This window comes from Oncorhynchus mykiss, chromosome 16, assembly GCF_057628025.1.
Source record: "Oncorhynchus mykiss isolate SJ-2025 chromosome 16, ASM5762802v1, whole genome shotgun sequence".
Lineage (NCBI taxonomy): Eukaryota > Metazoa > Chordata > Actinopteri > Salmoniformes > Salmonidae > Oncorhynchus > Oncorhynchus mykiss.
Window position 1 is genome coordinate 4,820,454 of NC_143037.1, and position 27,047 is coordinate 4,847,500.

Genomic DNA, 27,047 nt, shown 5'->3' on the forward strand with positions numbered 1-27,047 from the left:
CAATCAATTGAATTTACGACACGTGGACTCCAATCAAGTTGTAGAAACCTTTCAAGGATAATCAATAGGAACAGGATGCACCTGAGTCACATAGCAAAGGGTCTGAATACTTATTTAAATAAGGTATTTGTTTTTTTATTTTTAATACATTTGAAAAAAAAAAACTGTTTTGCTTTGTCATTATGGTGTAGTGTGTACTGTAGATTACTGAGGATGTAAATTTTTTTTATCCATTTTTAGAATAAGTTTAAGGGGTCTCAATAATTTCTGAAGGCACTGTGTGTACAGTGGGTATACGATACTGCAATATGTGCTTTCAACAGCTACTGATACTGAATATTTTGACCCACAGCAGTCTCGGTAGATATGGTTCTGACCCACAGCAGTCTGGGAAGATATGGTTTTGACCCACAGCAGTCTGGGAAGATATGGTTCTGACCCACAGCAGTCTGGGAAGATATGGTTCTGACCCACAGCAGTCTCGTGAGATATGGTTCTGACCCACAGCAGTCTGGGAAGATATGGTTCTGACCCACAGCAGTCTCAGTAGATATGGATCTGACCCACAGCAGTCTGGGAAGATATGGTTCTGACCCACAGCAGTCTCGTGAGATATGGTTCTGACCCACAGCAGTCTGGGAAGATATGGTTCTGACCCACAGCAGTCTCGGTAGATATGGATCTGACCCACAGCAGTCTGGGAAGATATGGTTCCGACCCACAGCAGTCTCGTGAGATATGGTTCTGACCCACAGCAGTCTGGGAAGATATGGTTCTGACCCACAGCAGTCTCGTAAGATATGGTTTTGACCCACAGCAGTCTCGGAAGATATGGTTCTGACCCACAGCAGTTTGGGAAGATATGGTTCTGACCCACAGCAGTCTGGGAAGATATGGTTCTGACCCACAGCAGTCTCGTAAGATATGGTTTTGACCCACAGCAGTCTCTGAAGATATGGTTCTGACCCACAGCAGTCTGGGAAGATATGGTTCTGACCCACAGCAGTCTCGTAAGATATGGTTTTGACCCACAGCAGTCTCTGAAGATATGGTTCTGACCCACAGCAGTCTGGGAAGATATGGTTCTGACCCACAGCAGTCTCGTAAGATATGGTTTTGACCCACAGCAGTCTCGGAAGATATGGTTCTGACCCACAGCAGTTTGGGAAGATATGGTTCTGACCCACAGCAGTCTGGGAAGATATGGTTCTGACCCACAGCAGTCTCGTAAGATATGGTTTTGACCCACAGCAGTCTCTGAAGATATGGTTCTGACCCACAGCAGTCTGGGAAGATATGGTTCTGACCCACAGCAGTCTCGTAAGATATGGTTTTGACCCACAGCAGTCTCTGAAGATATGGTTCTGACCCACAGCAGTCTGGGAAGATATGGTTCTGACCCACAGCAGTCTGGGAAGATATGGTTCTGACCCACAGCAGTCTCTGATAAAAACATACAGTAACTAGTCCATGTTCTATATTTCCAATGAAACATGTTAGATGTAAAGTAATAAATATATAAACAGGTCATGTGAAATCCAGGTCTGACATCTTTATAATCACTTTTTTAGTTAATTCACAGTTGATAAGATGTGCTGTTGACCCCCAACAACATAATCCACTTCACCAGGAGCCAGGATTCAATCAAATGTGCGTAGTCGATAAGTGCATTGCACTGTTGACAAACGCACCTTTTATTAAAGGCACATTTCCCCGACATTAACGGAGATCTCATTCACGGTAAACAGTGCGGATGACCACTCAAGCAAAAAATTACTTTAAAAGTGCTACGCGTTTGTTGTCGTTGTTGTTGTTGTTGTTGTTGTTTGTTGACAAACACACCTTTGATGGAATCCCAGCCTTGGTGATTTTATTAAGAATATTTTTTATTTTATTAAGAAATGAAATGAATGAACACATCTACATAAAGTAAAACCTGAAGCATTACTCAAGTACTAGTACAGGTACGGTTGAAGTCGGAAGATTACATACACTTTAGCCAAATACATTTATTAAACTCAGTTTTTCACAATTCCTGACATTTAATAATTTAGTAAAAATTCCCTGTCTTAGGTCAGTTAGGATCACCGCTTTATTTTAAGAATGTGAAATGTCAGGATAACAGAAGAGAGAATTATTTATTTCGGCTTTTAATTCTTTCATTACATTCCTAGTGGGTCAGAAGTTTACATACACTCAATTACTATTTGGTAGCATTGCCTTTGAAAATGTTTAACTTGGGTCAAACGTTTCAGGTAGCCTTCCACAAGCACCCCACAATAAGTTGGGTGCATTTTGGCCCATTCCTCCTGACAGAGCTGGTGTAACTGAGTCAGGTTTGTAGGCCTCCTTGCTCGCACACACTTTTTCAGTTTTGCACACTAATTTTCTATAGGGTTGAGGTCAGGGCTTTGTGATGGCCACTCCAATACCTTGACTTTGTTGTCCTTAAGCCATTTTGCCACAACTTTGGAAGTATGCTTGGGGTCATTGTCCATTTGGAAGACCCATTTGCGACCAAGCTTTAACTTCCTGACTGATGTCTTGAGATGTTGCATCATGTCCACATAATTTTCCTCTCTCATGATGCCATTTATTTTGTGAAGTGCACCAGTCCCTCCTGCAGCAAAGCACCCCCACAACATGATGCCGCCACCCCCGTGCTTCACGGTTGGGATGGTGTTCTTCAGCTTGCAAGCCTCCCCCTTTTTCCTCCAAACATAACGATGGTCATTATGGCCAAACAGTTCTACTTTTGTTTCATCAGACCAGAGGACATTTCTCCAAAAAGTACAATCTGTCCCCATGTGCAGTTGCAAACCGTAGTCTGGCTTTTTTTATGGCGGTTTTGGAGCAGTGGCTTCTTCCTTGCTGAGCTGCCTTTCAGGTTATGTCAATATAGGACTCGTTTTACTGTGGATATAGATACTTTTGTACCTGTTTCCTCCAGCATCTTCACAAGGTCCTCCATTTTCTGAGGTCTTGGCTGATTTCTTTAGTTTTTGCCATGATGTCAAGCAAAGAGGCAGTGAGTTTGAAGGTAGACTTTGAAATACATCCACAGGTACACCTCCAATTGACTCAAATTATGTAAATTAGCCTATCAGAAGCTTCTGAAGCCATGGCATCATTTTCTGGAATTTAACCAAGCTGTTTAAAGACACTCAACTTTGTGTATGTAAACTTCTGACCCACTGGAATTGTGATACAGTGAATTCTAAGTGAAATAATCTGTAAACAATCGTTGGAAAAATGACTTGTGTCATGCACAAAGTAGATGTCCTAAACAGACTTGCCAAAACTATAGTTTGTTAACAAGAAATTTGTAGAGTGGTTGAAAAACAAGTTTTAATTACTCCAATCTAAGTGTATGTAAACTTCCGACTTCAACTGTTATAACAAATTACTAAATGAACGAATCCTGTAAACACAGAGGCTGCGTTTAGACAGACAGCCCAATTTTGATATTTATTTTCACTAATCGGTCTTTTAACCAATCAGATCACCTCTGAAAAAAGGATTTGACGTAAAAAGATGTGATGTGATTGGTCAAAAGACCTGTCTAAACCCAGCCTAACAGATGTCACTTAAGCCCCATTTATACCTGGTTCTAACATGCATCCTTTGTCATGATCTTGTCCACGTTCTGATTGTGTCAACATTTTCAGACAGGTGTAGACGATTAAAAGATGCACTGTGATCTGATCTTCCTGACCACGCTCGGAGGTAGACGACCATTTAAAATCGTCGGTATCCCCCGCCTTCTAAAAATATTTCACAGGTGGCACCATTGACTTACGGCATCAAATTGTGTCTTAAAATAAATAAACAAATACTACTTTGAAAGAACGGCTGTCAGAATCATGAGGATACAGTGATTGGACCCAGGGAATCAATCTGGTCACAATGCGGACACAGTGGACGGGATATGATACATTTTTAATACCATGTGTAGACATATTTTCAGAAAATGTGAGCACAATAAGAATGCGGACAACCCAAAATGGGGCGGCAGGGTAGCCTAGTGGTTAGAGCGTTGGACTAGTAACCGGAAGGTTGCAAGTTCAAACCCCCGAGCTGACAAGGTACAAATCTGTCATTCTGTCCCCTGAACAGGCAGTTAACCCACTGTTCCTAGGCCGTCATTGAAAATAAGAATTTGTTCTTAACTGACTTGCCTAGTTAAATAAAGGTAAAATAAAAAAATGTTAATGGTATGAAGAAAAGGCTTCCCTGGTTCAGCTTAACATTGGGTAGGTAGGAGATACTACGTCATACAACACACACACAAGGTTTGGGGTCAATTCCACTTCAATTCAGGTAGTAATTGAATCCTGACAAGACTTAAGTGAAATGGAATTGTCCCCAATTCCCACATGTAGGGAACAGAGAAACAGGTCAAAATATATAAACATGATAACAATAACAACAGAGTATTGACGGTTGATCAGGCCTATTTTACTGAGATATGAGACACAACACATTAGATGAGCCTCAACTCTTCATTAACCACTGGAGGGGTAAGAGAACTACAGGCCAGGGAAGTGAACCAGGGAAGTGAACTACAGGCCAGGGAAGTGAACCAGGGAAGTCAACTACAGGCCAGGGAAGTGAACCAGGGAAGTCAACTACAGGCCAGGGAAGTGAACCAGGGAGGTCAACTACAGGCCAGGGAAGTGAACCAGGGAAGTGAACTACAGGCAAGGGAAGTGAACTAAAGGCCAGGGAAGTCAACTACAGGCCAGGGAAGTCAACTACAGGCCAAGGAGGTCAACTACAGGCCAGGGAAGTCAACTACAGGCCAGGGAGGTCAACTACAGGCCAGGGAAGTCAACTTAAGGCCAGGGAAGTCAACTAAAGGCCAGGGAAGTGAACCAGGGAAGTCAACTTAAGGCCAGGGAAGTTAACCAGGGAAGTCAACTAAAGGCCAGGGAAGTCAACTACAGGCCAGGAAAGTCAACTACAGGCCAGGGAAGTCAACTAAAGGCCAGGGAAGTGAACCAGGGAAGTCAACTTAAGGCCAGGGAAGTGAACCAGGGAAGTCAACTCAAGGCCAGGGAAGTGAACCAGGGAAGTCAACTTAAGGCCAGGGAAGTGAACCAGGGAAGTAAACTAAAGGCCAGGGAAGTGAACCAGGGAAGTCAACTTAAGGCCAGGGAAGTGAACCAGGGAAGTCAACTCAAGGCCAGGGAAGTGAACCAGGGAAGTCAACTTAAGGCCAGGGAAGTGAACCAGGGAAGTCAACTAAAGGCCAGGGAAGTGAACCAGGGAAGTCAACTAAAGGCCAGGGAAGTCAACTTAAGGCCAGGGAAGTGAACCAGGGAAGTCAACTAAAGGCCAGGGAAGTGAACCAGGGAAGTCAACTAAAGGCCAGGGAAGTGAGCCAGGGAAGTCAACTTAAGGCCAGGGAAGTGAACCAGGGAAGTCAATTTAAGGCCAGGGAAGTGAACCAGGGAAGTCAACGTGACTTCGGGGTAAAGTTTACCCTACTGTAGGTAGATATGTAGGATCAGCTTCCCCTCCCCCAGACCTTAAACATTAGTGTAGAAAATGCTAAACTGACCCAAGATCAGTGTCTAGAGGGCAACTCCATGAACTTGCGGCCAGATAACGACAGGTTATTATTGAACGCGACGACAGTAGTACCCGAGGACCTTGCATTTTTCACACAGGTGCTGTGGGTGCTCCTTGCTCTGGTCTGAAACATCTAACCCATCAGGTTTCTCCAGAGGTCTCTACACAGAGAAACACAGGTAACATTAAAAGCTATTTAAAACACAGAGAAACACAGGTAACATTAAGCTATTTAAAACACAGAGAAACACAGGTAACATTAAGCTATTTAAAAACACAGAGAAACACAGGTAACATTAAGCTATTTAAAACACAGATAAACACAGGTAACATTAAGCTATTTAAAAACACAGAGAAACACAGGTAACATTAAGCTATTTAAAACACAGAGAAACACAGGTAACATTAAGCTATTTAAAACACAGAGAAACACAGGTAACATTAAGCTATTTAAAACACAGAGAAACACAGGTAACATTAAGCTATTTAAAACACAGAGAAACACAGGTAACATTAAGCTATTTAAAAACACAGAGAAACACAGGTAACATTAAGCTATTTAAAACACAGATAAACACAGGTAACATTAAGCTATTTAAAACACAGAGAAACACAGGTAACATTAAGCTATTTAAAACACAGAGAAACACAGGTAACATTAAGCTATTTAAAACACAGAGAAACACAGGTAACATTAAGCTATTTAAAAACACAGAGAAACACAGGTAACATTAAGCTATTTAAAACACAGATAAACACAGGTAACATTAAGCTATTTAAAAACACAGAGAAACACAGGTAACATTAAGCTATTTAAAACACAGAGAAACACAGGTAACATTAAGCTATTTAAAACACAGAGAAACACAGGTAACATTAAGCTATTTAAAACACAGAGAAACACAGGTAACATTAAGCTATTTAAAACACAGAGAAACACAGGTAACATTAAGCTATTTAAAACACAGAGAAACACAGGTAACATTAAGCTATTTAAAACACAGAGAAACACAGGTAACATTAAGCTATTTAAAACACAGAGAAACACAGGTAACATTAAGCTATTTAAAAACACAGAGAAACACAGGTAACATTAAGCTATTTAAAACACAGAGAAACACAGGTAACATTAAGCTATTTAAAACATAGAGAAACACAGGTTAAGCTATTTAAAAACACACTGTATTCAACCTTTTACGTATCCAGGTCCCATTGACGTCCGAGGATCTCTTTTACAAGGAAGTGGCCACCGATATTTTTTATTTTTTTTCTCCCCAACTTCGTGGTATCCAATTGTCAGTAGTTACTATCTTGTCTCATCGCTACAACTCCCGTACGGGCTCGGGAGAGACGAAGGTCGAGAGCCATGCGTCCTCCGAAACACAACCCAACCAAGCCGCACTGCTTCTTAAAACAGCGCGCATCCAACCCGGAAGCCAGCCGGAAGCCAGCCGCACCAATGTGTGAGGAAACACCGTACACCTAGCGAGCTGGTCAGCGTGCACTGCGCCCGGCCCGCCACAGGAGTCGCTAGTGCGCGATGAGACAAGGATATCCCTACCGGGCAAACCCTCCCTAACCCGGACGACGCTGGGCCAATTGTGCGTCGCTCCATGGACCTCCCGGTCGCGGCCTGCTGCGACAGAGCCTGGGCTCGAACCCAGAGTCTCTGGTGGCGCAGCTAGCACTGCGATGCAGTGCCTTAGACTACTGCGCCACCCGGCAGGCCCAGCCACCGATATTTAAAGGGTTTATGAAACGGTTAATTATTAGTTTATAAATCAGTAATAAACACTTCAAAGTTACACAATCAGTTGAAATAATGTCCTTGAGACAATAGAACAATTGGATGGAGGTACGTCATGGTAGCCTGGTCTTATGTGTAGGCCTATATGCAAGACAACACAAACAGATCGGGGACCAGGCTAATATCATGGATGATAAACTAAACGGAAGTATTCACCTGCTTGTGAGGGTAAACGTTGATGTGGCACTTGATACATTCTTGTCCCATGTTGGCCCAGGAGTTCCCGCTCATCCACTTCCTCTTACATTTAGGGCACTTGTATTCCCCGAAACATCTCTTCTTGCCCTGATATGGGGTCTGGCCTTCCCCTTTGGGCCGAGCCTGGAGACAAAGCATATAGAAGCATTGCACCGAATTTACAGATGAAACAACATCAAATGGTCCTATTTCATTTTAGTATACAGAGAGAAGTCTCTGTGCTCAGCAGGCCCTCTGCATCCAGGTGCTGCTTTTGGCAGATACAACAAGTACCCAGAAAAACAGTGTAAAAACTGCAAACTGTTTTAAAAAAAAAACGCAGACCGACCTTCACTTATTTGCCGTTAATCAACTAACAATGTTTCACATACGACTTTCTTCTGTGTCACTGAATGACAGTGGCATTACGACCACTGATGTTACGACCACTGACAATGGTCTAACATTTCAGCAGCCACTCTTATCCAGAGTGACTCGTAGGAAAGTTAAGTGCCTTGCTCAACACATCGACATATTTTTCACCGAGTCGGGTCAGGGATTCCAACCAGCGACATTTCAGTTTCTGGCCCAAATCGCTTAACCGCTACCTGCTATCTTGACTCTAGGTTACGTTACGACCATTGACCGCGGTCTTGACTCCAGGTGACGTTACGACCACTGACCACTGGTCTTGACTCCAGGTGACGTTACGACCACTGACCAATGGTCTTGACTCCAGGTGACGTTACAACCATTGACCACTGGTCTTGACTCCAGGTGACGTTACGACCACTGACCACTGGTCTTGACTCTTGGTGACGTTACGACCACTGACCGCGGTCTTGACTCTAGGTGGGTCTTGACTCTAGGTGACGTTACGACCACTGACCAATGGTCTTGACTCTTGGTCCACATATTGTATATTTAGAAATACATTACATTGCCAAATGCACATAATGTGTATCAATCTAATCGCCTCCCATCACTTTAGCAGGAGGAGATAACATATTGGGTTTCTCAACTTTAGCAGGAGGAGATAACATATTTGGTTTCTGTGGAGCATTGCCAGCTCAAATCACTATAGAGATTTGATAACAGCCTCGTCGGTGGTTAAGATGAAGGGAAAAGCAGTTCATAATCACATTGAATGTTGGTGTCAGTTTCTGTCAAACTGCATATTGAGAAATAAGGCAGTATCCCCTATGGACCCCTGTTCACTATATAGAGCACTACTTCTGACCAGAGTCCTATGGACCCCTATTCACTATATAGAGCACTACTTCTGACCAGAGTCCTATGGACCCCTATTCACTTTATAGAGCACTACTTCTGACCAGAGTCCTATGGACCCCTATTCACTTTATAGAACACTACTCAAAGTGAGTTCTTAAAGAACATGAAGTGAGTTCCAATAGAACATGAAGTGAGTTCCTATAGAACAAGAAGTGAGTTCCTATAGAACATGAAGTGAGTTCCTATAGAACATGAAGTGAGTTCCAATAGAACATGAAGTGAGTTCCTATAGAACAAGAAGTGAGTTCCTATAGAACAAGAAGTGAGTTCCTATAGAACATGAAGTGAGTTCCTATAGAACATGAAGTGAGTTCCAATAGAACATGAAGTGAGTTCCTATAGAACAAGAAGTGAGTTCCTATAGAACATGAAGTGAGTTCCTATAGAACATGAAGTGAGTTCCAATAGAACATGAAGTGAGTTCCCAAAGAACTAGAAGTGAGTTCCAATAGAACACAAAGTGAGTTCCTATAGAACACAAAGTGAGTTCCTATAGAACATGAAGTGAGTTCCAATAGAACATGAAGTGAGTTCCCAAAGAACTAGAAGTGAGTTCCAATAGAACACAAAGTGAGTTCCTATAGAACACAAAGTGAGTTCCTATAGAACATGAAGTGAGTTCCTATAGAACAAGGAGTGAGTTCCTATAGAACAAGGAGTGAGTTCCTATAGAACAAGGAGTGAGATCCTATAGAACATGAAGTGAGTTCCTATAGAACGTGAAAAGTTCCTATAGAACACAAAGTGAGTTCCTATAGAACACGAAGTGAGTTCCTATAGAACATTAAGTGAGTTCCTATAGAACATGAAGTGAGTTCCTATAGAACATGAAGTGAGTTCCTATAGAACGTGAAAAGTTCCTATAGAACACAAAGTGAGTTCCTATAGAACATGAAGTGAGTTCCTATAGAACATTAAGTGAGTTCCTATAGAACATGAAGTGAGTTCCTATAGAACATGAAGTGAATTCCTATAGAACATGAAGTGAGTTCCAATAGAACATGAAGTGAGTTCCTATAGAACATGAAGTGAGTTCCAATAGAACATGAAGTGAGTTCCTATAGAACATGAAGTGAGTTCCTATAGAACATGAAGTGAGTTCCAATGGAACATAAAGTGAATTCCTATAGAACATGGAGTTCTCTAGTTCTATGGAGTGTTCTATGGTCCAGCTATGCTCCCTGAGGAGCATAGCGGAGGCCTAGCCCAGTGATGGACCAATCACAGCCCTCCTCCTCTACAGGACACATACCTCAGCCTCTCTGTCATCCTTCCCTCCCAGCTGGCCTCTGTCGGCCAATCAGGACTTGAGGTGGGGTGGGGGTGGGGGGGGGAGGAAATGAACCCCAGATGAGCTTCACTCCACTTGTATAACTGGAGAAAAATCCTAAACCCAACATAAAGAAATTATTTCAACATCGACTGGTTTAAATTAAAAACACCCCTTTTGGAGGTTTAAGAAGGTGGGGCAACCAGCCAAATGACATTGATCTGTTGTCATTAGGACTCCCTCAGAGCAGAGACAAACATTTCTAGGAATGAATATGAGTGTTGGCTTTTCTGCAGCCATGTATCACAGTAACAGTGAATATATTTCAAAATGTGATTAAATACATTGTACCCCACTTTTTCAATACATTTATCCATCCAACACGTTGCATTCCGTATCCAAACTCCAAGAAGAGTCCCCTTGTTGTTCTGATGCTAGGCGCTGTCTGTAGTCAGTGATGATGGCCTATTTGGTCCACTACTTTTGACAGATAGGGAATTTGGAGGGAATAGGGTACCATTTGGAGGGAATAGGGTTCCATTTGGAGGGAATAGGGTTCCATTTGGAGGGAATAGGGTTCCATTTGGAGGGAATAGGGTATCATTTGGAAGGAATACGGTTCCATTTGGAAGGAATAGGGTTCCATTTGGAGGAAATACGGTTCCATTTGGAAGGAATAGGGTTCCATTTGGAAGGAATAGGGTTCCATTTGGAGGGAATTTGGAGGGAATAGGGTTCCATTTGAAAGGAATAGGGTTCCATTTGGAGGGAATAGGGTACCATTTGGAAGGAATAGGGTTCATTTGGGAGGAATAGGGTTCATTTTGAAGGAATAGGGTTCATTTGGAAGGAATAGGGTTCATTTGGAAGGAATATAGTTAATTTGAGAGGAATAGGGTTACTTTGGGAGGAATATGGTTAATTTGGGAGGAATAGGGTTCATTTGGGAGGAATAGGGTTCCAATTGGAAGGAATAGGGTTCCATTTGGAGGGAATAGGGTTCATTTGGGAGGAATAGGGTTCCATTTGGAGGAAATACGGTTCCATTTGGAAGGAATAGGGTTCCATTTGGAAGGAATAGGGTTCCATTTGGAGGGAATTTGGAGGGAATAGGGTTCCATTTGGAAGGAATAGGGTTCCATTTGGAGGGAATAGGGTACCATTTGGAAGGAATAGGGTTCATTTGGGAGGAATAGGGTTCATTTTGAAGGAATAGGGTTCATTTGGAAGGAATAGGGTTCATTTGGAAGGAATATAGTTAATTTGAGAGGAATAGGGTTACTTTGGGAGGAATATGGTTAATTTGGGAGGAATAGGGTTCATTTGGGAGGAATAGGGTTCCAATTGGAAGGAATAGGGTTCCATTTGGAGGGAATAGGGTTCATTTGGGAGGAATAGGGTTCATTTTGGAGGATTAGGGTTCCATTTGGCGGGATTAGGGTTCCATTTGGAGGGAATATGGCTCGATTTGGGAGGAATAGGGTTCATTTTGGAGGATTAGGGTTCATTTGGGAGGAATAGGGTTCATTTGGGAGGAATAGGGTTCATTTGGAAGGAATAGGGTTCCATTTGGAAGGAATAGGGTTCATTTGGGAGGAATAGGGTTCATTTGGGGGGATTATGGTTCCATTTGGAGGGATTATGGTTCCATTTGGAGGGAATAGGGTTCATTTGGGAGGATTATGGTTCCATTTTGAGGGAATAGGGTTCATTTATGGAGGAATAGGGTTCATTTGGGAGGATTATGGTTCCATTTGGGAGGAATAGGGCTCCATTTGGAAGGAATAGGGTTCATTTGGAAGGATTATGGTTCATTTGGGACGATTATGGTTCCATTTGGAGGGAATAGGGTTCATTTGGGAGGAATAGGGTTCATTTGGGACAGCCCAGTGAGAGAGAAAGAGCCATGATCTTCCTGCTGCCGGAGGAAACAGCTTTCCCTCCACACAGCAAAACACACAGTGTCACACATATGGTGTCAAAGAGCACTGCACACTTCACAGTTTCCACCCGGTCCAACGAAGCGCATGGCACGGACACGGACAACTGATGAAAGACGCACAAAAGCTGACAAGAGACAATCTCTTAAAATGTCCTGAGAATGCAATAGGATGGCTACAGTGTTCTATAACCTGTGTAGGGTAAATTAAGATCTCCTCAAACAGTAGCTAAGGTTTCCATCCAATTAGCGACAGATTTTCATGCAAATATTCAAGAATATGCTAATTTTCCCACCAGTGGTTGGTTTCTACCAAGCTGACTTGTTCGCCGATGTAGTGAACACAAAATTTACTTTTTCGCTTAAGTTTTCATGCACCGAATAATAATAAAAAATTCAAATGTGTTTTCATCGCATTTTCAACTCTACTGATAGTTTTGTCATAAACACTGTTGCGTTAAATAGCTAAATCTGTCTACTCTGGTCTTGGCACGTGTGCTCATGCCACCAGCTCGCAGATACAGTAGGCAGTAAGGGTAGGCTACTCTACATGATGAGATTATTATGGATAAGAGAAAGAATTGTATTTGTCAAAATGGCAGCCAAGCATCAATCATCATGTCACCAGAATAAGAGCCTGGATATTTATTGTAAATCAGCATCAAGCTCATCACCGTAAACTTTCACCCCCCCTGTGAAGTTCATCATAATTTATTTAATCTGTAGCCTAATAAACTGCATGGTTTCCTGAGTCGTAGAGGGAGGACCACACAACATATCAAATTGTATTAGTCACATGCGCCAAATACAAAAAGTGTACACCTTACAGTGAAATGCTTACTTACAAGCTCCTAATCAACAAAAAAAACCTGGATAAGAATAAGAAATTAAAGTATAAAGTAGTTAAAGAGCAGTAGTAAAATAACAATAGCGAAGCGAATAACAATATATACAGGGGGTACCGGTACAGAGTCAATGTGCGGGGGCACCGGTTCGTTGAGGTAATACAGTGGGGCAAAAAAGTATTTAGTCAGCCACCAATTGTGCAAGTTCTCCCACTTAAAAAGATGAGAGAGGCCTGTAATTTTCTTCATAGGTACACTTCAACTATGACAGACAAAATTTGAAAAAAAATCCAGAAAATCACATTGTAGGATTTTTTATGAATTTATTTGCAAATTATGGTGGAAAATAAGTATTTGGTCAATAACAAAAGTTTATCTCAATACTTTGTTATATACCCTTTGTTGGCAATGACAGAGGTCAAACGTTTTCTGTAAGTCTTCACAAGGTTTTCACACACTGTTGCTGGTATTTTGGCCCATTCCTCCATGCAGATCTCCTCTAGAGCAGTGATGTTTTGGGGCTGTTGCAGGGCAACACAGACTTTCAACTCCCTCCAAAGATTTTCTATGGGGTTGAGATCTGGAGACTGGCTAGGCCACTCCAGGACCTTGAAATGCTTCTTACAAAGCCACTCCTTTGTTGCCCGGGTGGTGTGTTTGGGATCATTTTCATGCTGAAAGACCCAGCCACGTTTCATCTTCAATGCCCTTGCTGATGGAAGGAGGTTTTCACTCAAAATCTCACGATACATGGCCCCATTCATTCTTTCTTTTAGACGGATCAGTCGTCCTGGTCCCTTTGCAGAAAAACAGCCTCAAAGCATGATGTTTCCACCCCCATGCTTCACAGTAGGTATGGTGTTCTTTGGATGCAACTCAGCATTCTTTGTCCTCCAAACACGACGAGTTGAGTTTTTACCAAAAAGTTATATTTTGGTTTCATCTGACTATATGACATTCTCCCAATCTTCTTCTGGATCATCCAAATGCTCTCTAGCAAACTTCAGACGGGCCTGGACATGTACTGGCTTAAGCAGGGGGACACGTCTGGCACTGCAGGATTTGAGTCCCTGGCGGCGTAGTGTGTTACTGATGGTAGGCTTTGTTACTTTGGTCCCATCTCCTCATGCGTAAATGGAAATCCCATGTTGACGCGGGTGGAGATTGGAATGCTGTTTACCAAATAGTGATTCCTACAGCCTTTCGACAAAATGTGTTATCCCTTGCTCATGATCACCAGTGGTCTGGTCATTTAGGAATTACAAAGACGTATGATCGGATCCTTCGACATTTCTTTTGGCCGGGTTTAAAACAAGATGTGGCGCAGTTCTGTCGGACATGCCACACCTGTCAGATAACAGGAAAACCAAATCAGGTTATTCCTCCCGCTCCTCTTTGTCCAATACCTGTTTGAGGTTGTGGACAGGTGTCTTTTATACTGATAACAGGTTCAAACAGGTGACATTAATACAGGTAACGAGCGGAGGACAGAGGAGCCTCTTAAAGAAGAAGTGACAGGTCTGTGAGAGCCAGAAATCTTACTTGTTTGTAGGTGACCAAATACTTATTTTCCAACATAATTTGCAAATAAATTAATAAAAAATCCTACAATGTGATTTTCTGGATTTTTTTCTAATTTTGTCTGTCATTGTTGAAGTGTACCTATGATGAAAATTACAGGCCTCTCTCATCTTTTTAAGTGGGAGAACTTGCACAATTGGTGGCTGACTAAATACTTTTTCGCCCCACTGCATGTACATGAAGGCAGAGTTATTAAATTGACTATGCATAGATGATACCAACAGAGGGTAGCAGCTGTTTACAAGAGGGGGGGGGGGCAATGCAAATAGTCTGGGTAGTCATTAGTCTGGGTAGCCATTTGATTAGATGTTCAGAAGTCTAATGGCTTAGGGGTAGAAGCTGTTTAGAAGCCTCTTAGACCTAGACTTGGAACTCCGGTACTGCTTGCCGTTCGGTAGCAGAGAGAACAGTCTATGATTAGGGTGGCTGGAGTCTTTGACAATTTTTAGTACCTTCCTCTGACACCGCCTGGTATAGAGGTCCTGGACAACAGGAAGCTTGGCCCCGGTGATGTACTGGGCCGCACGCACTACCCTCTATAGTGCCTTGCGGTTGTAGGCCGAGCAGTTGCCATACCAGGCGGTGATGCAACCAGTCAGGATCCTTTCGATGGTGCAGCTGTAGAACCTTTTGAGGATCTGAGGACCCTATGCCAAATCTTTTCAGGGGAGCAGGTTTTGTCGTGCCCTCTTCACAACGGTCTTGGTGTGCTTGGACCATAATAGTTTGTTGCTCCGCCACCGCCCCATCGATGAGAATGGGGTTGTGCTCTGTCCTCTTTTTCCTGTAGTCCACAATCATCTCCTTTGTCTTGATCACGTTGAAGAAAGGTTGTTGTCCTGGCACCACACGGCCAGGTCTCTGACCTCCTCTCTATAAGCCGTCTCATCGTTGTCGGTGATACAACCACTGTTGTATTCATCGGCAAACTTAATGATGGTGTTGGAGTCGTGCCTGGCCGTGCAGTCATGAGTGAACAGAGGGTACAGGAGCGGACTGAGCATGCACCACTGAGCGGCCACCATGTTGAGGATCAGCGTGGCGGATGTGTTGTTACCTATACTTACCACCTGGGGGCAGCCCGTCAGTAAGTCCAGGATTCAGTTGCAGAGGGAGGTTGAAAATATCAGTGAAGACACTTGGTCAGCGCATGCTCGCAGTACACATCCTGGTAATCCGTCTGGCCCTGCGGCCTTGTGAATGTTGACCTGTTTAAAAGGTCTTACTCACATCGGCTGCGGAGAGCGCAGTGATCACACAGTCTTCCGAAACAGCTGCTGCTCTCATGCATGTATCAGTGTTATTTGCCTCGAAGCGAGCATAGAAGTAGTTTAGCTCGTCTGGTAGGGTCGTGTCACTGGGCAGCTCTCGGCTGTGCTTCCCTTGGGAGTCTGTAATGGTTTACAAGCCCTGCCACATCTGGGCCAGTGCAGTACGATTCGATCTTAGTCCTGTATTGAAGCTTTGCCTGTTTGATGGTTCGTTGGAGGGCATAGCACGATTTCTTATAAGCTTCCGGGTTAGAGTCTTGCTCCTTGAAAGCGGCAGCTCTAGCCTTTAGCTTAGTGCGGATGTTACCTGTAATTCATGGCTTCTGGTTGGGGTATGTACGTACAGTCACTGTGGGGACGACATCATCAATGCACTTATTGATGAAGCCAATAACTGATGTGGTGTATTCCTCAATGCCATTAGATGAATCCCAAACATATTCCAGTCTGTGCTAGCAAAACAGTCCTGTAGCTTAGCATCTGCTTCATCTGACAACTTTTTAATTGACTTAGTCACTGGTGCTTCCTGCTTTAATTTTTTCTTCAAGCAGGAATCAGGAGGATAGAATTATGGTCAGATTTGCCAAATGGAGGGCAAGGGAGAGCTTTGTACGCGTCTCTGTGTGTGGAGAATAGGTGGTCCAGAGGTTTTCTTCCTCTGGTTGCACATTTAACATGCTGATAGAAATTTGGTGAAACTGATTTAAGTTTCCCTGCATTAAAGTCCCCGGCCACCAGGAGCGCAAAGTTTGCACGTGTGCTAGCAGAATGGAAGGAAGCGGGGGTTTATTCCCTCGTCTACGAATTCTCAGAAAGCAGCTTTTTCTCCGCCTCCTCTTCACACAAATCACAGGGATCTGGGCCTGTTCCTGAGAAAGCAGTATATCATTCGCGTCAGACTCGTTAAACGAAAAAAAGGATTCTGCTAGTCCATGGTGACATCATGTACAAAATAAGTATCATCTCGTGACTGAGTTTACTTCGATATGATTACTATATGATTGCTATTATATCAACATTTCCACCTCCTTTTTCTCCAATAATTAATTTTACAGATACAAAAAGATCACACCATGTCGCACGATCAAATGATCTGTCGCCATTTAAAAAATGGTACTGAAACTTCCTGTTTCCAACTTCCTGTTTCCATCAAACCGTGGAAAAACTGTGGATGGAAACGTGGTCAGAGATAACTTGAAATAAGCCTGCTAACATTTGACAAATCGTCTTCTAAATACGAGTGATGTATAGCTTATTTCGCATAATGTAATAGGTATCAACTTGATAAATCTTCTTTAGCAACGACAGAAGACTATTTTGGAAAAACGTTATTTGATAAGTGGTTAGAGTGTAGGGACGGTAGGTAGCCTAGTGGTTAGAGTGTAGGGACGGCAGGTAGCCTAATGGTTAGAGTGTAGGGACGGTAGGTAGCCTAGTGGTTAGAGTGTAGGGACGGCAGGTAGACTAGTGGTTAGAGTGTAGGGACGGCAGGTAGCCTAGTGGTTAGAGTGTAGGGACGGCAGGTAGCCTAGTGGTTAGCGTATAGGGACGGCAGGTAGCCTAGTGGTTAGAGTGTAGGGACGGTAGGTAGCCTAGTGGTTAGAGTGTAGGGACGGCAGGTAGCCTAGTGGTTAGAGTGTAGGGACGGCAGGTAGCCTAGTGGTTAGAGTGGAGGGACGGCAGGTAGCCTAGTGGTTAGAGTGGAGGGACGGCAGGTAGCCTAGTGGTTAGAGTGGAGGGACGGCAGGTAGCCTAGTGGTTAGAGTGTAGGGACGGCAGGTAGCCTAGTGGTTAGAGTGTAGGGACGGCAGGTAGCCTAGTGGTTAGAGTGTAGGGACGGTAGGTAGCCTAGTGGTTAGAGTGTAGGGACGGCAGGTAGCCTAGTGGTTAGAGTGTAGGGACGGCAGGTAGCCTAGTGGTTAGAGTGTAGGGACGGTAGGTAGCCTAGTGGTTAGAGTGTAGGGACGGCAGGTAGACTAGTGGTTAGAGTGTAGGGACGGCAGGTAGCCTAGTGGTTAGAGTGTAGGGACGGCAGGTAGCCTAGTGGTTAGAGTGTAGGGACGGCAGGTAGCCTAGTGGTTAGAGTGGAGGGACGGCAGGTAGCCTAGTGGTTAGAGTGGAGGGACGGCAGGTAGCCTAGTGGTTAGAGTGTAGGGACGGCAGGTAGCCTAGTGGTTAGAGTGTAGGGACGGCAGGTAGCCTAGTGGTTAGAGTGTAGGGACGGCAGGTAGCCTAGTGGTTAGAGTGTAGGGACGGTAGGTAGCCTAGTGGTTAGAGTGTAGGGACGGCAGGTAGACTAGTGGTTAGAGTGTAGGGACGGCAGGTAGCCTAGTGGTTAGAGTGTAGGGACGGCAGGTAGCCTAGTGGTTAGAGTGTAGGGACGGCAGGTAGCCTAGTGGTTAGAGTGTAGGGACGGCAGGTAGCCTAGTGGTTAGAGTGTAGGGACGGCAGGTAGCCTAGTGGTTAGAGTGTAGGGACGGTAGGTAGCCTAGTGGTTAGAGTGTAGGGGCGGTAGGTAGCCTAGTGGTTAGAGCGTAGGGACGGTAGGTAGCCTAGTGGTTAGAGTGTAGGGACAGTAGGTAGCCTAGTGGTTAGAGTGTAGAGGAGGTAGGTAGCCTAGTGGTTAGAGAGTAGGGACGGTGCAACAAGGCAGTTAACCTACTGTTCCTAGGCTGTCATTGAAAATAAGAATTTGGTCTTAACTGACTTGCCTAGTTAAATAAAGGTAAAAAAATAAAAAGGCAATGTTGGACCTTAAAAGCTGAAACATCTATTTATTTCTCTGCTTGGAGATCAATGTGGTGATTGTGATCAGAAAGAATGGCGATCAATGCGGCGATTGTGATCAGAAAAAAAATGGAGATCAATGTGATGATTGTGATCAGAAAGAATGGCGATCAATGTGGTGATTGTGATCATAAAAAAATGGAGATCAATGTGATGATTGTGATCAGAAAGAATGGCGATCAATGCGGCGATTGTGATCAGAAAAAAAATGGAGATCAATGTGATGATTGTGATCAGAAAGAATGGCGATCAATGTGATGATTGTAATCAGAAAAAATGGAGATCAATGTGATGATTGTGATCAGAAAGAATGGCGATCAATGTGGTGATTGTGATCATAAAAAAATGGAGATCAATGTGATGATTGTGATCAGAAAGAATGGAGATCAATGTGATGATTGTGATCAGAAAGAATGGCGATCAATGCGGCGATTGTGATCAGAAAAAAAATGGAGATCAATGTGATGATTGTGATCAGAAAGAATGGAGATCAATGTGATGATTGTGATCAGAAAGAATGGAGATCAATGTGATGATTGTAATCAGAAAAAATGGAGATCAATGTGATGATTGTGATCAGAAAGAATGGCGATCAATGTGGTGATTGTGATCATAAAAAAATGGAGATCAATGTGATGATTGTGATCAGAAAGAATGGAGATCAATGTGATGATTGTGATCAGAAAGAATGGCGATCAATGCGGCGATTGTGATCAGAAAAAAAATGGAGATCAATGTGATGATTGTGATCAGAAAGAATGGAGATCAATGTGATGATTGTGATCAGAAAGAATGGAGATCAATGTGATGATTGTAATCAGAAAAAATGGAGATCAATGTGATGATTGTGATCAGAAAGAATGGCGATCAATGCGGCGATTGTGATCAGAAAAAAAATGGAGATCAATGTGATGATTGTGATCAGAAAGAATGGAGATCAATGTGATGATTGTGATCAGAAAGAATGGCGATCAATGTGATGATTGTGATCAGAAAGAATGGCGATCAATGTGATGATTGTGATCAGAAAGAATGGCGATCAATGTGATGATTGTGATCAGAAAGAATGGCGATCAATGTGATGATTGTGATCATAAAAGAATGGCGATCAATGTGATGATTGTGATCAGAAAGAATGGCGATCAATGTGGTGATTGTGATCATAAAAGAATGGCGATCAATGTGATGATTGTGATCATAAAGAAACCAAACCAGATGTACATATAAATCAAAAGCACTGACTGGTTTGAACATGTAACAGCTTCAACTTGGGAACATGAGGGATCTATTCATTCTGTTATTAACAAACTACCTATCTGCTCTGATGTTTCAGAGCAGGGAAACAACACACACACAAGATGCAGAAACCTTGATGAATGCAGCAAACTCCCAAGTCCTTCCAAAACCTAAGAGATACAGACACGAGCGAGTCCTTTCTCAACTACGGACAGATTTGTTTCTTCAGTGGATGGTCGGAGGTCTGGAACATAATTGCAAATAATTTGTAGACTGCAAATTGATCGCAAGAAGCCCAAACAGATACAGTATTTGACTACAACTGTCATTTTAAACCGGTTTTCTTCGTATGGTGCCTAATGTACAGAACCATGGCCCACTTCCTTATTCCTGCCTGGTGAGAGAAAGGACCTGGCCCCCTGGAGGTTGGCTCCCTCAGCATCTGGGAACCATCATGATAAACAATAGTCTCTCTCTCTCTCTCTCTCTCTCTCTCTCTCTCTCTCTCTCTCTCTCTCTCTCTCTCTCTCTCTCTCTCTCTCTCTCTCTCTCTCTCTCTCTCTCTCTCTCTCTCTCTCTCTCTCTCTCTCTCTCTCTCTCTCTCTCTCTCTCTCTCTCTCTCTCTCTCTCTCTCTCTCTCTCTCTCTCTCTCTCTCTCTCATGAAAATTGTACTTGATCAAATGTGTTATTTGTATATTTAAAGTTTTCTAAAAAAATCTCAAACAACAGCCTCAACAGATTGGCTCTTAGGGATTTTATATTTATATTTTGATAATCACAATACGTCACTTGTGGGTAGTGCCAATAAAATAGCTATAACATATGGCCATGAGCACCCTTGGGACAAATACACACTCCAGTAAACCTGATACATATTATGTGTTTTGTGTTCATGGGTAGTATTACCTAGGTAACCAACTGACATCCCACCCGAACCAGATGACAAGTCCACAATGACTAAAGTCCTCCTTCTCTCTACTTTTTCAATGCCTCTTGGTACTCTATGGACTGGTTTCCCGGACACAGATTAAGTTCCGGACTAAAAATGTTTTTTTCGATGGAGGTTTCCCATTGAGCCGGCTGTTTAGTTCAGGAAGAGGCTTAACTGGGTCCTAAAATCTGTGAACTTTAAAATCGCACAGAATTGCATAATTTACGTTACATACATGCCTCTCTATTCACGAGAGATAACTGTCTAACTGGTACCTGTAGTCCCCGACAGACAACAACACCAGGAGTTTAAATGTACTATAATGTATAAAAAACAACACAGCAACTAGATGGGCCCTTCCTTTTGTCCTGCAGCACATGTACAGCTGTTCTTTCTGGGCCGTTAGCGCCGAGGTATGTTGCTAAAGGTTTACTTCACTACAACCATTAGACATTTGCTAATGCAAAATACCACAAACCCCGCTAGTATGTTACTGAAACAAATCACACATCAGAATCAGTCTTCAGGTTGAAAATGGATCAATCCTCCCCACTCTCTATATGGGTGTCTAAAGTCCTGTCTATGTGAAGTTATAAGACAGTATTTTCCCAAAGGCAATGCCACACACACACACACACACACACACACACACACACACACACACACACACACACACACACACACACACACACACACACACACACACACACACAAACACACACGAGGAACTTCTCATTTCCAGTCAATTGAAGCAGGTTGTGTCCTGTTTGGCATTTCCCCTTACTATCCATGATGGGAGTGCAGTCTGCTGAAAGGAAACTACAAGGCACACACACACACACACACACACAGAGGAGGAGTTGACTGTTTAACTTAACACTAGATTACACTACATCTTTTCCTTAACTTTTGCTCCAAAATATTACACAGTGTGCAAAAAAAAAAAGTAAAAGATGCAACAACAACAACAACAACAACAACAACAACAACAACAACAACAACAACAAACTAAACTTAAGAACGTGAAGCATAGAAATTGTTCACATAGAACAGATCTACTGTCTCTTTTGAGTTTACGGTCAATGAGAATTACAGATCTATTAACTCACATTTCTATGTGAATTTTGGTTGGGTTACCTGAAAAGGAACATATTTTCAGCTTTAAACTTGTTTCGTTAAAGGGTTAAATTCAGCTTTTAATACATGTTACAAGTGCAATGCTTTTTAATCAGAGAAGGATGAGAACAAAGTATGTTTGTTTATGTTGTGATGATACAGTCTGTCCCTTGTTTCCATGGATACTATACCTCCTTCCTAAAAAAACATGTGTACAAGGAAACACACGCATGGATTACTCAAACAGAGCTGTCTTTATGGATAGTCTATCACATAGAGCTGTCTTTATGGACCCAGGATAGTCTATCACAGAGAGCTGTCTTTATGGACCCAGGATAGTCTATCACATAGAGCTGTCATTATGGACCCAGGATAGTCTATCACATGGAGCTGTCTTTATGGATAGTCTATCACATGGAGCTGTCTTTATGGACCCAGGATAGTCTATCACATAGAGCTGTCTTTATGGACCCAGGATAGTCTATCACATGGAGCAGCTCTAGTCTTTGTGGATAGTCTATCACATAGAGCTGTCTTTATGGATAGTCTATCACATAGAGCTGTCTTTATGGATAGTCTATCACATAGAGCTGTCTTTATTGTCTTTGTGGATAGTCTATCACATAGAGCTGTCTTTATGGATAGTCTATCACATAGAGCTGTCTTTATGGATAGTCTATCACATAGAGCTGTCTTTATGGATCCAGGATAGTCTATCACATAGAGCTGTCTTTATGGACCCAGGATAGTCTATCACATAGAGCTGTCTTTATTGACCTAGGTTAATATATCAAAGTGAATCAATGATAGCTATATCACACATTGCCTTAGTCCACAAACCAACAGTGGTCAGGTTGTTGGCCATGGTCTAGTTGATGACTTGTACAGCTGTGGGCTAGCTTTACATTTCAAAACATGGGAGGGTGACTGAGATTCAAATACAGAGTTTATCAAAACTTTATGGTTCAATCAAGTAACACAAAAAAAATTCAAAAGCATTTAAAAAAAAAATGTTTATTTAAAAAAAAAAAATGGGAGAGCGAGTGAGATGTAATACAGGCCAGGGATATCAAAACTTTATGGTTCAATCAAGTAACACAAAAAAAATTAAAAAGCATGAAAAAAAAAAAGATTTAAAAAAATGGGAGAGCGAGTGAGATGTAAGACAGGCCAGGGACGGATATCAAAACTTTATGGTTGCGGTGGAGAGGAAAAGTAGTTGTCTGCCTTTTTTTTACGATGTAGCAGATGTGAAGTCAGTAACCCTGTTTCCTGGATGAAAAGATCTGTTTTCAAAACCAGACCGTGCTAAATTAATTCTAGCCTGGTCCCAGATCTCTTTGTGCTGTCTTGCCAACTCATATGGCAATAACCATAGGAGTTGATAAGACAGCACAAAGAGATCTGGGACCAGGCTAGAATTAATTTAGCACGGTCTGGTAGTAGATCAGTAGTCAGCACAAAGAGATCCTAAGCATTGCTCTTTCTGAAATGCTACGGAACTTTGGCGACTATTAAGTATTTTTTAAACCTTCCCGCTTTGGGGTGGATGTCTCAATGTGTAGTTCATACAGGCATAATCAATTAGCATAAATAGTGTCTTACCTCAATTAGTATATCCCACTGAGATGGGACTAGAGAACGAGGTAGTAGATCCCACTGAGATGGGACTAGAGAACGAGGTGGTAGATCCCACTGAGATGGGACTAGAGAGCGAGGTAGTAGCTCCCACTGAGATGGAACTAGAGAACGAGGTAGTTGTTCCCATTGAGATGGGACTAGAGAACGAGGTAGTAGTTCCCACTGAGAAGGGACTAGAGAACGAGGTAGTAGTTCCCACTGAGATGGGACTAGAGAACGAGGTAGTAGTTCCTACTGAGATGGAACTAGAGAACGAGGTAGTTGTTCCCACTGAGATGGGACTAGAGAACGAGGTAGTAGCTCCCACTGAGATGGGACTAGAGAACGAGGTAGTAGTTCCCACTAAGATGGGACTAGAGAACAAGGTAGTAGTTCCCACTGGGATGGGACTAGAGAACGAGGTAGTAGTTCCCACTGAGATGGGACTAGAGAACGAGGTAGTAGTTCCCACTGAGATGGGATGAGAGAACGAGGTAGTAGTTCCCACTGAGATGGGACTAGAGAATCAGGTAGTGGACCCGACTAAGATGGGATGAGCGAACAAGGTAGTAGATCCCACTGAGATGGGATGAAAGAATGAGGTAGTAGTTCCCACTGAGATGGGACGAGAGAACAAAGTAGTAGTTCCCACTGAGATGGGACTAGAGAACGAGGTAGTAGTTCCCACTGAAATGGGACTAGAGAACGAGATAGTAGTTCCCACTGAGATTGGACTAGAGAACGAGGTAGTAGTTCCCACTGGGATGGGACTAGAGAATGAGGTAGTAGTTCCCACGAAGATGGGACTAGAGAACGAGGTAGTAGTTCCCACTGGGATGGGACTAGAGAACGAGGTAGCAGTTCCCACGAAGATGGGACTAGAGAACGAGGTAGTAGTTCCCACTAAGATGGGACTAGAGAACGAGGTAGTAGTTCCCACTGAGATGGGATGAGAGAATGAGGTAGTAGTTCCAACTGAGATGGGACTATAGAACGAGGTAGTAGTTCCCACTGAGATGGGACTAGAGAATGAGGTAGTAGATCCCACTGAGATGGGACTAGAGAATGAGGTAGTAGTTCCCACTGAGATGGGACTAGAGAAGGAGGTAGTAGTTCCAACTGAGATGGGACTAGAGAATGAGGTAGTAGTTCCCACTGAGATGGGACTAGAGAACGAGGTTGTAGTTCCCACTGAGATGGGACTAGAGAAGGAGGTAGAAGTTCCCACTGAGATGGGACTAGAGAAGGAGGTAGTAGTTCCCACTGAGATGGGACTAGAGAAGGAGGTAGTAGTTCCCACTGAGATGGGACTAGAGAAGGAGGTAGTAGTTCCCACTGAGATGGGACTAGAGAACGAGGAATTAGTTCCCATTGAGATGGGACTAGAGAACGAGGTAGTAGTTCCCACTGAGATGGGATGAGAGAACGAGGTAGTAGTTCCCACTGAGATGGGACTAGAGAAGGAGGTAGTAGTTCCCACTGAGATGGGACTAGAGAATGAGGTAGTAGTTCCCACTGAGATGGGACTAGAGAAGGAGGTAGTAGTTCCCACTGAGATGGGACTAGAGAACCGTCGACGAGTTACACATTCCAAGAATCTTTGAACATTCTACAGTGAACATTCTACAGTGAACATTCTACAGTGAACATTCTACAGTATGTATTACAATTTGCATAAAAATGACTTTGAAACATTAATCAACAGAAATTAGAAAGAATTTGCTGTAACTATTTTGACTACAACAACTAAACCAAGACATGTCTAACAAAACGTTCTTTCCTTCCAAAACGTTCTTTCCATCCATACATTTTTACCGTTGTGGACAGAACCATTGGTTATCTCAGAGATATCTTCTCCACACACACACACACACACACACACACACACACACACACACACACACACACACACACACACACACACACACACACACACACACACACACACTTCCTCCACCTCCAGGTTAGTCTCTTTACATAGTGTCACAGCAGAGGACTTCCTGTAATTTTGGGTAGAGCAGACATTTCCATATGTCTGTGTTAGCTGCATGTGTGACATAACTCCACCAGTCCTATTTATGATAGAATTTACAAAGATTATACTTTTTTCTAAATAAAAAAGTATAGTTTATTTGAGTTAAACCATAACATTTGTTGTATTATTTATTCTGTCTTTTCTGGTGTATTAAACTGAAATTGTAACAAACTTTCTATGGCTTGTTTTAAAAAATAACGACATTTTGGAGATTATTTCATTTTCAGATAACCCGAAAGTGAGAGGTTGTTATCTGGATAAAGGGAAAAAGGTAATTCTTGAACGCAGGGTGACACATTCTTACTAATCTGCTGGAGAACCAGTTCGGGTTTTAAGTGTAACTAGTTTTTGTATGACTGACGCCTTTAGTGAGAGGTCTAATGCTTTAATATTTAATCAATTCTGCCCTCTAAATTCATATTCATTACAGTGTATCACACATTGACACTGACACCCATACACACACTCATCTAACCTGATGCCTAGTCACTTTACCCCTACCTATATGTACAGTCCTTTTGGAAAGTATTCAGACCCCTTGATTTTTTCCACATTTTGTTACGTTACAGGCTTATTCTAAAATTGATCCAATTAAATGTGTTCCTCATAATATACACACAGTACCCCATAATGACATCACAAAACCCCATAATTACATCACAAAACCCCATAATGACATCACAATACCCCATAATGACATCATAATACCCCATGATGACATCACAATACCCCATGATGACAGCCTTATTCTAAAATTGACTCAACATTTTTTCCCCCTCATTAATATACACACAATATCCCATAATGACAAAGCGAAAACAGTTATTTTTTGTTTACAAATGTATTAAAAATAAAAAACAGAAATAGCGTATTTACATAAGTATTCAGATCCTTTTGCTATGAGACCCGAAATTGAACTCAGGTGCATCCTGTTTCCATTGATCATCCTTGAGATGTTTCTACAACTTGATTGGACTCCACCTGTGGTAAATTCAATTGATTGGACATGACTTGGAAAGTCACACACCTGTCTATGTAAGGGCCCACAGTTGACAGTGCATGTCAGAGAAACAAACCAAGCAATGAGGTCGAAGGAATTGTCTGTAGAGCTCTGAGACAGGATTGTGTCGAGGCACAGATCTGGGCGAGGGTACCAAAATATTTCTGCAGCATTGAAGATCCCCAAGAACACAGTGGCCTCCATCATTCTTAAATCGAAGAAGTTTGAAACCACTGTCATGACGTGGATTTATGACAGACATAAATACCTCTTCCCCCCTTTTTCCTCTCTCTACCCTACTGATGTTACATTTGCAAACCCCTTTGGTTAACATAGAGATTCTGGGAACATCAGAAGGTGGGGGGAAATGAACTATATTCTGGTAATCCGACCAATTGAACATGTGCGGTGGTACTTCATGAATATGATGTCAGTTCGGTTGTCATCTGAGACATTCTCATCAATGATAAGATGACATAAACTCTACAGTGGAAAGTCTACACATCAGAGTTATCGGATTCACATGGAATTGTTGTTCAATTTAAATGTTTGAATATGAAATTA

The 27,047-nt window shown here is 42.6% G+C and overlaps 1 protein-coding gene across 1 annotated transcript in view; it reads right to left on the reverse strand.

Annotated features, from left to right (window-relative positions):
* Positions 1-1,532: 1,532 nt before the first annotated feature.
* Positions 1,533-27,047, reverse strand: part of LOC118939500 (zinc finger CCHC domain-containing protein 24) — a 37,862-nt gene continuing 12,347 nt past the window's right edge. The window contains exons 3-4 of the mRNA XM_036945993.2: positions 7,538-7,702; positions 1,533-5,735 (exon numbers count right to left, since the gene is read on the reverse strand). Coding sequence (XP_036801888.2) covers positions 5,622-5,735; positions 7,538-7,702 — 279 coding nt within the window. The 3' untranslated portion in view covers positions 1,533-5,621. The remainder of the gene's footprint in view (positions 5,736-7,537; positions 7,703-27,047) is intronic.